Source organism: Gnatocerus cornutus, chromosome 3, assembly GCF_029298725.1.
Source record: "Gnatocerus cornutus isolate USDA-ARS CGAHR chromosome 3, icGnaCorn1.1, whole genome shotgun sequence".
In the NCBI taxonomy this organism is placed as follows: domain Eukaryota; kingdom Metazoa; phylum Arthropoda; class Insecta; order Coleoptera; family Tenebrionidae; genus Gnatocerus; species Gnatocerus cornutus.
In genome coordinates, this window is record NC_142235.1 from 17,878,857 (window position 1) to 17,891,455 (window position 12,599).

The following is a 12,599-nucleotide window of genomic DNA, read 5'->3' on the forward strand; positions in this document are numbered from 1 at the left end:
AAAAAAACTTTAATTAAGTCTGCGATTAGTCCCGCATATTCTAGGATGGACCGATTTTTTTTCTATTTTTTTTTATTTAATTTTTCAAAGTTATACAATAAAATGAATGCAAATAAACAATTTTACAAGATTATATACTCAATTTATAGTTTGATTCTACAAATACAAGATGTTTATAATTATTTTAAGCATCAATATATTGTGAACATAAAATATGTAAAATATTTAAACGCCAGAAAAAAAACTAATAATTGATTTGGTGCATTATTCTTAAAATCATTAAATGTTAATTGCATATATCCAACATAATTCTTAATCATTATAGTGTAGAATGAACCTATAAATTGACCACATAATCCTATAAAATCTTGCATTCATTTTATTCTATAAACTATTCTTAAGATTTTTAAATTTACTTCTGACGCATTAAACATATACATAATAAAAATTGGCACAAACTGTCGTCAAAGTTCAAACAAAACTTAAAAAAAAAAAAAAATATGGTGGATGCGCCGGGTGAATTTTATTGTTAATTTTATTCCACGACCTTTATAACAAATTATGTTGATAAATTAATGTCTAAAACAAAGTAAATGAATTAATACATAAAATTTTGACTAAAAAATATTAATATGTAAAATTTATTATTTGCTAAAAATGAAACAAAATGGGAGACTGATCACTTGAAAACCTAAAACTGTTATTCCGGCAATTTTTAAGCTATACTAATAAAATTTCTTTATTGCTTTAGATTTGTTTATTCAATAAACAAATTTCCCAAATTTTAGAATAGCAAGAAAAATATTTAGAATTTTTTTATTTGTAGGTGGAACTTAAAATTTAAGATTTTCAATTAAATTTTGTAATTCTTGCAGTTTTCATGCTTTGTTTATAAGATTTGTTGGATTTATTGCCTTAGATTTGTTTTTTTAATTTACAAATTTGCAAAATTCTAAAATAGCACTAAAAAGATTTCGTTTTTTTTTATTTGGAGGTGGAATTCAAAATTTAAAATTTTTGCTTAAATTCTGTAAATCTCACAATTTTTATGCTAGATTAATGATATTTGTTGAGCTCATTGCTTATGATCTGTTTATTAAATGAACAAATTTGCAAAATTCTTGAATGGCAAGAAAGAGTTTTACAATTTTTTATTTGTAGGTGAAACTAAAAATTTAAAATTTTCAATTAAATTCTGTAAATCTTGCAGTTTTTATGCTTTGTAAATAGGATTTGTTGGATTTATTATCTTAGATTTGTTTTTTAAATTAACAAATTTGCAAAATTCTAGAATGGCAAGAAAAAATTTTTAAATTTTAGAATTCAAATTTTAAAATTTTTAATTAAATTCTGTAAATCTCACAATTTTTATGCTAGATTAAAGATATTTGTTGAGCTTATTGCTTATGATCTGTTTATTAAATAAACAAATTTGCAAAATTCTTGAATGTCAAGAAAGAGTTTTAGAATTTTTTATTTGTAGGTGAAACTAAAAATTTAAAATTTTCAATTAAATTCTGTAAATCTTGCAGTTTTTATGCTTTGTTAATAGGATTTGTAGGAATTATTGTCTTAGATTTGTTTTTTAATTTAACAAATTTGCAAAATTCTAGAATGGCAAGAAAAAAATTTTAAATTTTAGAATTTAAATTTCAAAATTTTCAATTAAATTCTGTAAATCTCACAACTTTTATGCTATATTAATGATATTTGTTGGACTTATTGCTTCACATCTGTTTATTAAATAAACAAATTTGCAAAATTCTAGAATGGCAAGAAAAAATTTTTAAATTTTAGAATTCAAATTTTAAAATTTTTAATTAAATTCTGTAAATCTCACAATTTTTATGCTAGATTAAAGATATTTGTTGAGCTTATCGCTTATGATCTGTTTATTAAATAAACAAATTTGCAAAATTCTTGAATGTCAAGAAAGAGTTTTAGAATTTTTTATTTGTAGGTGAAACTAAAAATTTAAAATTTTCAATTAAATTCTGTAAATCTTGCAGTTTTTATGCTTTGTTAATAGGATTTGTAGGAATTATTGTCTTAGATTTGTTTTTTAATTTAACAAATTTGCAAAATTCTAGAATGGCAAGAAAAAAATTTTAAATTTTAGAATTTAAATTTCAAAATTTTCAATTAAATTCTGTAAATCTCACAACTTTTATGCTATATTAATGATATTTGTTGGACTTATTGCTTCACATCTGTTTATTAAATAAACAAATTTGCAAAATTCTAGAATGACAAGAAAAAAAATTTAGAATTTTTTCATTTGTAGGTGGGACTTAAAATTTAAGATTTTCAATTAAATTTTGTAAATCTTGCAGTTTTTATGCCTAGTTAATAAAATTTGTTGGATTTATTGTCTTAGATTTGTTTTTTTAATTTACAGAGTTAAGAATACAAAAAGAATTTAAAGAATTCAAAGAATTAGAAATTCCAAACAATATTTGAGAACCTAAAAATAAATCTGTCTCTGCATCTGTAACTTCTTCCATCGGATAAAAAAAAGTTCTAAGAACTTAACAAACTAAAAAAGCTGGCAAGAGAAATGAATGCTATTTAGCTGTTTGATTCCATAGCTTTTTTTTCTAATTCTCTATTTTTTTTCTCTAAATTGCGTTATTTATTCCAAAATTTAGGAAGATTGTTCAAATTTAATTTTAATACCTTAGATCGTCAGGGGTCAATAAAATTCTTCTTTTTTAAAAACTTAAAAATAAAACAATAGTTAAATATTCAGATACAAACAAAAAGTTTGGTAGTTGTGTTACTAAATATAACACAATTTCCAAACTTTTTGTTTGTTTAAAACCCAAAGTCAGGGCGCCATATTAACAAAATTTCGATCGAATGATTCAACTTTGCTCGAAGTTCCTTTAGAGAAGATGCTTCCAATTTTTCGTAATCCAAGTCAAAATTCCGCGTGATATCAAACCACCTCAAATTCGGAAGATTTTCAGCAATTTTCCCTCCGTCAACACTCAAGAGATTGTTATCTCCAACGTTTAATTTCTTCACCGCTGACAAACCCTTGAATTCATCCCAAGTAAGATTTTGCAGTGAATTTCCATTAAGAAAAATATTTTCTAGTTTTGGCGTATTTGCAAAGAGTTTTTCCGGAATTGTACGAAATCTGCCGTTGTACGAAACGCTCAGAGTTTTCAGATTTTTCAAATCGGTGAAGGCATCTTCGTCGATTCGTCGCGTGTTGACGCTATGTAAATGTAACTCCTCCAAAAGTGGAAGATTCTTGAAATAGTTCCTTGTAACTTTACTCATTTGTAGTGAACTCAAGCTAAGAGTGCGTAATTTCGCCAAATTTTCAAAAGAGTTATCGTCGATTTTTCCGTAGCTTCCAGTTATTGCAAGTTTCTTTAAGTTCTCACAGTTCTTTAAGACGGTTTGAGTTATTTTGAACAAGTTGTTGTGTTCGAAGACGAGTTTCAATCGTCTAAGAGATGAAGAAGGGCACAGTGGGACTGTTTCGTTCTTCGGAGGAGGAAAATCTTTAATCTCAAGCTCCTGGAGGTTTTTCAGATCAGCGAAAGCATCTCCGTCGATAGTCTGCACCAACACCTCCAAATGTAACTCTTCCAACGATGGAAGCTTCAAATAGTTCCTAGTAAGACGATTGAATTTTAATTTTTCCAAGCTAAGAGTTTTCAAATTTTGAAGACTTCCAAAAGCGTCCTCTTCAACTGGGTTGTTATGTCCCGTGACCGCCACCTCCTCCAGGTTCCCACAGTTCTTGAAAACGTCCCTATTTATAATAACTCTGTTGTCGTCATCGAAGATGAGTTTGAGTCGTTTCAAAGACGATGAAGAGCAGAGAGCACCTGCTTCTATTCCATTCAAGTATTTAAAACTGAGTGTCAACTCCGAGACGTGGTGGAGCTGCGCCAACGACTCTGCAGACAAAGAACTGTTGATGCCTCTCACTGCCAATTTGTCCACGTTGATTGAACTGTTGAATATAACTTCCGGTTCTTCTTTGAGCGCTGGAATCATAATGTCGAGTTCTTTCAAGTTGGTGAGATCAACAAAAGCGTTAGTATCAAATTCCTTAAGACCTATGTTATAAAGTGTTAAATACTCTAGCGATCGAAGATTTTTGAACAGATTTCTGGTGAGATTTTTAACTTCGAACCTCAGTAGTTCGAGATTTTTTAATTTGGGGAGGTTTTCAAAAACATCGCCTTCAATGCTGGTGCAATATTCAGAAAAATCAGTAACTCCTTCTAATCTCAATTCTTCTAAATTTTCGCAGTTTACTAGCACATCTTCAGTAAGTTTGAAGTGTAGACCTGAGGAAAATTTCAATCGTCTTATAGTAGGTGATGAACAGAGACCTCCACGTTCAACTTGATTAGTTCTCGAAAATTCTATACAGAAATTTGTAACGTTGAGTTGCGAAAACGAATTTGAGTAAATTGTACTTCCGAGATAATAAATGGTCAAGTTTTCATGCACTGGTAGATTCAATGGTTTGTCTTTGTTTACCTTGATGTTGTCGTAAAAAGGCCCTGATGGTCTATCATTGGGCCAAATTTTTTTCGAGGAAACGGTACAAAAAAGCAGTGGTACAACAAGCCAGGAGATCTAAAAGAAGAGAGTAGCAGAAGTAAAATTTTCAAGAATACAAACCATTTTAACTGTGGGCATGGAGAATGTTGGATTGGAATAAATATAGACGCGCTCTTCTCTGAGAGGTCAAGAAAATCGATCTTGTTTTCGTTGAGAATATAATAGATTTGAGTAAAATAGAAAGCCAGCACAACTGAATTTCTTATCACTGAAAAAAAATACGAATAAAAGTTAAGGAATCTAAAAACTCGAGAAAGAAAGAAGAACGTCCAAAGAATGTACAAAGAAACTTGTAAAAGAAATTGTTTGTCTATTTCTCGTTGTTTTAACTTCTTGAGATCAATGAAATTGTTATTGAAGATATCTTCTGGTGTTTAGAGACCTAAAAATAAAACAATTGTTTTAATATTACATATTTATTAAGAAAATGTCCACATTTCTTTACTTGTTCAAAAACCAAAATTTAGAACAAGTTTCGTAACGCCCTGTAAACACAAAACACAAAAATCACGCGTTTGAAAATCTTTTGGACCACCTGTAGGTAGTAACAGTCAAAACACAACAATCCGACACAAAAACAAATTGCATCTTTATCTCTTGCAATTTAAGCAGTGGGAGCACCTTGTCTAAATTCCTTGTTATCTTTTCCCGAAACTGACAAAACAATTTGCAGGTAAAAATTGTACGGAAATATTACCGATAAGGTAAGTGGTACCTGAAACCAATTTACCTGTTAACTCCAAACAACAAAAAGTAGTCTATAAAAAGCAAAGTTCTTTGACCAAAGCTTCCAGTAATTATTTTAAGTTTTACCATCTGTTCATAAAGTGAGACGTCTGTTGGAGCGTGTGACGTCAGAGTGATGTGATTAACACTCTGAGATTCGCCAGAGTCTTGTTACGTTTATGAACGGTTTTTGTGGTTATTTAAATTTTTATCAAATAGATACATACTAAAACATACTACATACTAAAACTATGCCAAACTTCTGATATTGACATCTCGCTTATTTTTTGAGTAAACTTGAGTTATTATACATCAGTGTACGCAGAATTTTCCGCAGATTTCAAATCTGGAATTTAAATTCAGATCTGACAACAAATAACTGAGTTATGGCCGATCAAAGTTTCGGAAAGTTGATTTTCATTTTTTCTCATTTTTTCTAATTTTTAAAGTTAAACATCTCGGAAACTATTTGAGATTGTTTTGAAAATCACCCTAAAATGACGTTTTCAAAACAGTTTTTGGCCAATACCTCGTTTATTTATTAAGCAAGCTCAACGAATTTGGGTCTCATTTTACGCAGAATTTTACGCTGAATTCAAAAACATAATAATTTTTTAATTTTTGTCAACAAATAACCGAGTTATGGCTGTTTGAAATTTTGTGTTTTTGCCAGAGGGCCACATTTTCGAATGTTCAAAACAATTCATGCTCGATATCTCAGAAACTATTTCAGATATTGAGATGCGGTTTGTGCCATCGTTTTTCTCGCAATTTTTTACATAAGAAACAGATCTTTGATTTTTCCACAAACGAAATTTGCAAATTTTCGCACAAATTCATGACTAAAACTATGGCCAACTTCTGATATCGATATCTCGCTTATTTTTTAGAGTAAACTTAAGTTATTATACATCAGTGTACGCAGAATTTTACGCAGATTTCAAATCTGGGATTTAAATTTAGATCCGACAAGAAATAACTGAGTTATGGCCGATCAAACTTTCGGAAAGTTGATTTTAATTTTTTCTCATTTTTCGTAATTTTTAAAGTTAAATATCTCGGAAACTATTTGAGATATTGAGATGCGGTTTGCGCCATTCTTTTTTTCGGCTCATTTTACTTTAGAAAATGTTATCAAAAGCTCAAAATTCGATAGTCGATTTTTCGCGAAAAAAAATTTCGACTCAATCGATGAAAATTTTTCAATTTTTTTAATATTGGCCATAACTCGTGAACTATTTGTTCGATTGATCTCAAATTTGGCCACTAGATAGATTTTGAGCTCCTATTTCGACTGATGTGTAATTCAATGCTATTAAACGTCGTGTTCATGTTGAAAAGATTGATTGAAAATCACTCTAAAATGACGTCTTCAAAGCATTTTTTGGCCAATGCCTCGTTTGTTTATTAAGCAAACTCAACAAATTTGGGATCATTTTACGCAGAATATTACGCTGAATCCAAAGACTTAAGAATTTTCAATTTTCATCAACAAATAACTGAGTTATGGTCGTTTGAATTTTTGGGTTGTCGCCAGAGGGCCAAATTTTTGAAAGTTCGCAACAATTCGTGTTTGATATCTCGAAAACTATTTCAGATATTAAGATGCGGTTTGCGCCATCGTTTTTCTCGCAATTTTTTACCTAAGAAATAATTATTTGATTTTTCTACAGTCAAAATTTGCAAATTTTCGCAAAAATTCATGACTAAAACTGTGCCAAACTTCTGATATCAATATCTCGCTTATTTTTTAGAGTAAACTTAAGTTATTTACATCAGTGTACGCAGAAATTTTTGCAGATTCCAAATCTGGGATTTAAATTCAGATCCGACAACAAATAAAGTTATGGCCGATCAAAGTTTCGGAAAGTTGATTTTCATTTTTCCTAATTTGCCGATCTCAAATTTGGCCAGTAGATAAATCTCGAGTTTCTCTTTCGATTCAAGAATTTGATCAAAATTGACCAACGGGGTGCGGAGACCTATTTTCAGGTTCAGAAGGGTACGGCTTGCTTGAAATTATCTTTATTGGTCAATAACTTTTAAATTTGGTAACTCAGTAATCGGTAGTTCGGTTTTTCCAACACTAGAATAGCTCGCAAATGCAGCTGCGTCAGTGCAAACTATTGGAAAGTATTCCCAAATTCTCTTTAAATTAAACCAAATTATACTTCAAATTTTTATCAATTGATAACCTCCCCCATTCAATCAAATGACCTTCTTTTGATAAACGTGAATTTTAACCAAAACTCGTCTCATTCATTCTTCGTCCACCGCCACTTAAAATGGTTAGTATCCTCACACTTTTCTTATTTTACAAATTCTTTTAGTTTATATTCTTGGTCGTACCATTACTTATTTCCAACGTCTTCTCGAAAGAAATTTGGCCTGGTGGTGAACTAAATGGACCTCTCCACGGTGGCATTACTCTAAACAAAGACGAACCCTTGAACCTACCAGCGCCAGTGCATGGAAATTTAACACTGAGCCAACTCAGCGGTACCATCTACTCTAACTCATTGTCACAACTCAACGTTACAGATTTACGAATTTCTTTTACTTCCGTTGATCGTGTTGAAGCTGGAGGTCTCTGCTCTTCACCAACTCTAAGAAGACTCGAGTTTGACGCGGGTGAAAACTTCAAACTTACTAAGGACGTGCTAAAAAACTGTGAGAATCTAGAGGAATTGCTACTGAGAGGAAACCATTTCACTTCAAGTGACGGCGACGCCTTTCAGAATCTGCCCAACTTGAAGAATCTCTTGTTCTTCGAGTTCAAAATTGATAATGACACAAGAAGTTTGTTCAAAGATGTTCCATCACTAGAGTACTTATCAATTCGTCGCCTATCTTTTTACAAATTTGACAGAGAAACCTTTGCTGATCTCAAAAACTTGAAAGAACTTGAGATCAAGGATACGCCCGCCCTCACCAATGATTTGGCAGTTTTGTTTAATTCCACCATCCACGCTCAAAAATTGGTAGTGACAGACATCACAAGCTCTTTGTCTTCAGAAGCGGTGGCAGCACTCACAGTACCAGAGTTGCACCTCAGCTTCAAGTACCTGCAGGGAATAGGACCTCGTGCTCTTTGTTCTTCTCCCTTTCTCAAACGCTTCAAACTCGAGTTCAGAGAGCACGACTCCATCACCTTCAGCGAAATTTTCAAGAACTGTGAGAACTTGGAGAAGTTGGCAATCAAAGCACATTTCAACCAGTTCGAAGAAGACTCTTTTGATATCCCAAATTTGAGCAGTTTGAGCTTGTCCACACTAAGAGTCCAACATCTCACAAGAAACCACTTCAAGAAACTTCCACTGTTGGAGGTGTTACATTTACATCAACTCCGCCTCGGCAGCATCGACGAGGATGCTTTCACCGACTTGAAGAACCTAAGAACCCTCAGAACCCCCGTAGTATTCCAACGAAATTATTCGCAAACACGCCAAAACTGGAAAAGCTCGTTCTTTTTGGGAATGGGATTCAAAGTTTCAGTTGGCATGAGTTCAACGGTTTGACGGAGTTGAAGAAGTTGAACATTGGAGGCAACCTTATTATGGGTATTAATGCGGAGAGGATCGCGCAAAAACTGCCGAATTTGAACTATCTTTATGTTTCTGGACGGAATTTTATTTGTGGGAATTATGCAAAAAGTTCCTTTGAAGAACTGAGGTCGAAATTGAATCATTCGGTTGAGATTGTGTGTGAGAATCGCTTTGGATATTTTGCGCCCGATTTTGGATTTTAAAATGTACATAATAAAAGATGTTGCAACAAAGAAGTTATCTCGTATTTCAACTAGCTCCTCGTCAGAAATTGACCAGTTTTTTATTTTTGATGTAAATTACAACGGATATCAACAAAACTTGGAAATGTGTTAAATGTTCAATTAAATCTTTTTAATCTTTGATGGTATCATTTTAATTAATTCATCTTTTATGCAAAAAACACGTTTAACCTTCTTGTAAATTTACATTTTATTTTACCGTTGAGAATATTATGTTATTGATCAAAGATTATTATTTCTATTTATGTAATAAAATTATAATTTAAACTATTATTCCGTTGTCAATAATTCGAGTTTATTGATTTAACGCAGAGCTTCTCAGACTGTGGGGCCCTGTATTTATTTAATTTTTTAAACAATTTGTTTAATTTGTTTTGTCACCTTACTCACTCAGTCTCGACGTTGTATTTAACGGTACCGTCAGTGCAAGAACCGTTGGCACAATTCAACGTCTTCAAACTTCGCTCGAGCATTCCTAAATTGTAAAATTTTAAAATTTGTAGAAATAGTTTTTATTGCTCTACAGTTATAAAATTTGGCAGTCTTAACAAACATCTAAAGACGAATAACATCACCAAATTTTACAGTTCATTAATGTAGGTTTAAAACTATCAAAATTACATTGAAAAAATATTTTAATTTGCAAAAATTTGGGTTGGTTTAAAATAAAAATTTCTAAAATTTGTCTCGTTTGCTCTACAATTTCGTAATTGGGTATGGTTTATAAAAACTTTAATAGTACCAACCTTACCAAATTTCATTAATGTAGCAACAGAAGTATCAAAATTACGTAAAAAATATTTAAATCTTTAAAAATTTGGGTTCGTTTAAAATAAAAAATTTTAAAATTTGTTTCGTTTGCTCTACAATTTTGTAATTGGGTACTCTTAATAAAAGTGTCTAAAGTACAAACCTTACCAAATTTTGTTAGTATAGCATTAAAACTACTAAAATTACTTAAAAAAATGTTTAAACTTTTAAAAATTTGGATTCGTTAAAAATAAAAATTTCTAAAATTTACCTCGTTTGCTCTAGAATTTTATAATTAGGTACGGTTATTAAACATATCAAAAGTTGTAACCTTACCAAATTTCATTAGTGTAGCAATAAAAGTACCAAAATTACGTAAAAATATATTAAATCTTCAAAAATTTGGGTTCGTTCAAAATAAAAATTTCTAAAAATTGTTTCGTTTGCTCTAAAATTGTGTAATTAAGCACGATTAATAAACATGTTAAAAATACCAATTCTACCAAATTTTGTTACTGTAACGTCAAAATTACTAGAATTACAGTTTTTTAAAAATTTCAAAACTCCTCTTTTGTGAAATTTTTGTACGCCATTTTTTTGACGTTTTATCCGGCACTAAAAAAGGCAAATTGAAATGAATTAAACATGCTTGCATAAAAGATTAGTTTTGATGACCCCTGTCATCTTAGATAGACGTTAATATAAACAGAGATTGTCGTCAAAATTCCACTCCATTACATCAACTCCACGCCAATTAAAATGGTTTGTATTCTTCCAGTTCTACTTCAATTACTTTTTTCTTTTAGTACTCTTTTTTTATCCTATTCTTACTCATCGGCAACGTGTACTCGAAAGACATTTGGCCCAACGGCTTAGAAGCACCACTTTACAAAGACATCACTACAAAAAGAGATGAACCTTTGAATCTACCATCGAATGGAAGCTTGATCCTTGACCAACTCAATGGTACGATTTACTCGGACACTTTGTCAAAACTCAATGTTACGGATTTGAGGATTCTTTGGTCGTCCGTTGACCATGTTGAACCTGGAGGTCTTTGCTCATCACCCACTCTAAAACGATTGGAATTCCATGCAAGTGGAAATTTCAATCTTACCAAAGACGTGCTAAAAAATTGTGAGAATCTAGAAGAGTTGCATTTTAAAGGAAATTTAATTGATGGGCCGACCATACTTGTTGGCGACGTGTTTGAAAATCTACCCAACTTGAAAAATCTCTTGTTGTATATAATCAAAGTCGGAAATCTCAGAAGAAGTTTGTTCCAAAACATGCCATCATTACAATACTTGCTGCTTTGGAATGTTATTCTTGAGAAAATTGATACTGATACTTTTGAGGATCTCCAAAATTTGAAAGAACTTAAAATGGGGTACGTTCCAGGACTCACGTTAGACACGAAAGTTGTATTTAATGGTACCATCAAAGTAGAAAAACTCATTTTGACAAACTTGAACGGTAGGTTAACTTCTAAATGGATGGCAAAGTACAATGTCTCGGAACTGCGCCTCGCTTATAACTTCTTGCGCGGAATAGAACCGTTCTGCAACTTCTCCACTCTCAAACGATTCGGTCTCAGTTTTATTATAAACCACAACGTCGATATCAATAAAGAAATCTTCAAGAACTGTCAGTTTGAAGAACTCTCGTTGGCAGGACAGCACAACACTGTCTCTAACAACACTTTTGAGTATCTGTCGAATTTGAAAACTCTTCGCTTGTCTTCACTGGGAATCGAGCGTCTCACAAGAAACTATTTCCACAACCTTTTATTATTGGAAGAGTTACAATTACACAATCTCCAAATCGAAAAAATCAACAGAGATGCTTTCACCGATTTGAAAAATTTGAGGATTGTCCACATTTCTAATGACGGAAATTTAGAAAGCATTCCCAAAAAGCTTTTTTCAGATGCATCAAAACTGGAAAATTTGTCGTTTTTTGGAAAACAGGTGCCTCATTTTTCATGGAACGTACTCAAAGGTTTATCAACATTAAAGAAGTTGAATATTGGAGGTAACAATATTGGGAGTTTGGATGCTGAAAAGATTGTTCAAGACCTGCCTAATTTGAGGTATTTTGAGCTGTATCGTTCTGACTCAAAATGCAAAAATTTAACCGAGACTTTGTTTAAAGAAGTGAAAGCGAAATTTAATCATTCGGTTGAAATTGTGTGCAAAAATGGTCTCGTATAAACAACAAATTCAAAGAATAATTTTGATGAACTTTATGATCTCAGATTGAAATCTATTATAATAAATAAAAATGAACGCAAATATTTTGAGTTGTTCTTCTAAAGATGTGTCGATAATCTGCACTAAGTAATAAATAATAAAATTGAAGGGGCGAAAAAATTTGTAGCTTTGTTGTTGACGTGTTGTAACCTTACCATTTTATTAGTGTAGCATTAAAACTACCAAAATTACTTAAAAAACTGTTTAAATCTTCAAAAATTTGGGTACGTTTAAAATAAAAATTCCTAACATTTGTCTCGTTTGCTCTATAATTTTGTAATTGAGTACGGTTAAAAAACATGTCAAGAGTACTAACCTTACTAAATTTCATTAATGCAGCATTAAAACTACTAAAATTACTTAAAAAAAAAGTTAAAATCTTCAACAATTTGAATTTGTTTGAAATAATTTTTTTTAATTTGTTTCATTTGCTCTAGAGTTTTGTAATTGAGTAAGGTGAGAAAACATGTCTGAAGTACTAATCTTACCAA

General features: G+C 31.4%; 2 protein-coding genes across 2 annotated transcripts; one reads left to right on the plus strand and one right to left on the minus strand.

Annotated features, from left to right (window-relative positions):
- Positions 1 to 2,814: 2,814 nt before the first annotated feature.
- LOC148177699 (uncharacterized) lies at positions 2,815 to 4,754 on the minus strand. The gene is made up of 2 exons (XM_088033393.1): positions 4,654 to 4,754; positions 2,815 to 4,608 (listed from the first exon to the last, which is right to left on the minus strand). The coding sequence occupies exons 1-2, from the start codon at positions 4,669 to 4,671 to the stop codon at positions 2,815 to 2,817; spliced, it is 1,812 nt and encodes a 603-aa protein (XP_087889519.1). The 5' UTR covers positions 4,672 to 4,754.
- LOC148177700 (uncharacterized) lies at positions 4,670 to 12,152 on the plus strand. The gene is made up of 3 exons (XM_088033394.1): positions 4,670 to 4,678; positions 7,650 to 8,831; positions 10,663 to 12,152. Exons 1-3 carry the CDS (start codon positions 4,670 to 4,672, stop codon positions 12,067 to 12,069), a joined length of 2,598 nt encoding a protein of 865 aa, XP_087889520.1. The 3' UTR covers positions 12,070 to 12,152.
- The last annotated feature ends 447 nt before the right edge of the window (positions 12,153 to 12,599 follow it).

Bases quoted from the DNA above. Each gene is read 5' to 3' on its own strand.
- LOC148177700 (XM_088033394.1), top strand. The intron at 8,832-10,662 runs GTTTGACGGAGT...TTTTTCTTTTAG, and splicing joins CAGTTGGCATGAGTTCAACG to TACTCTTTTTTTATCCTATT.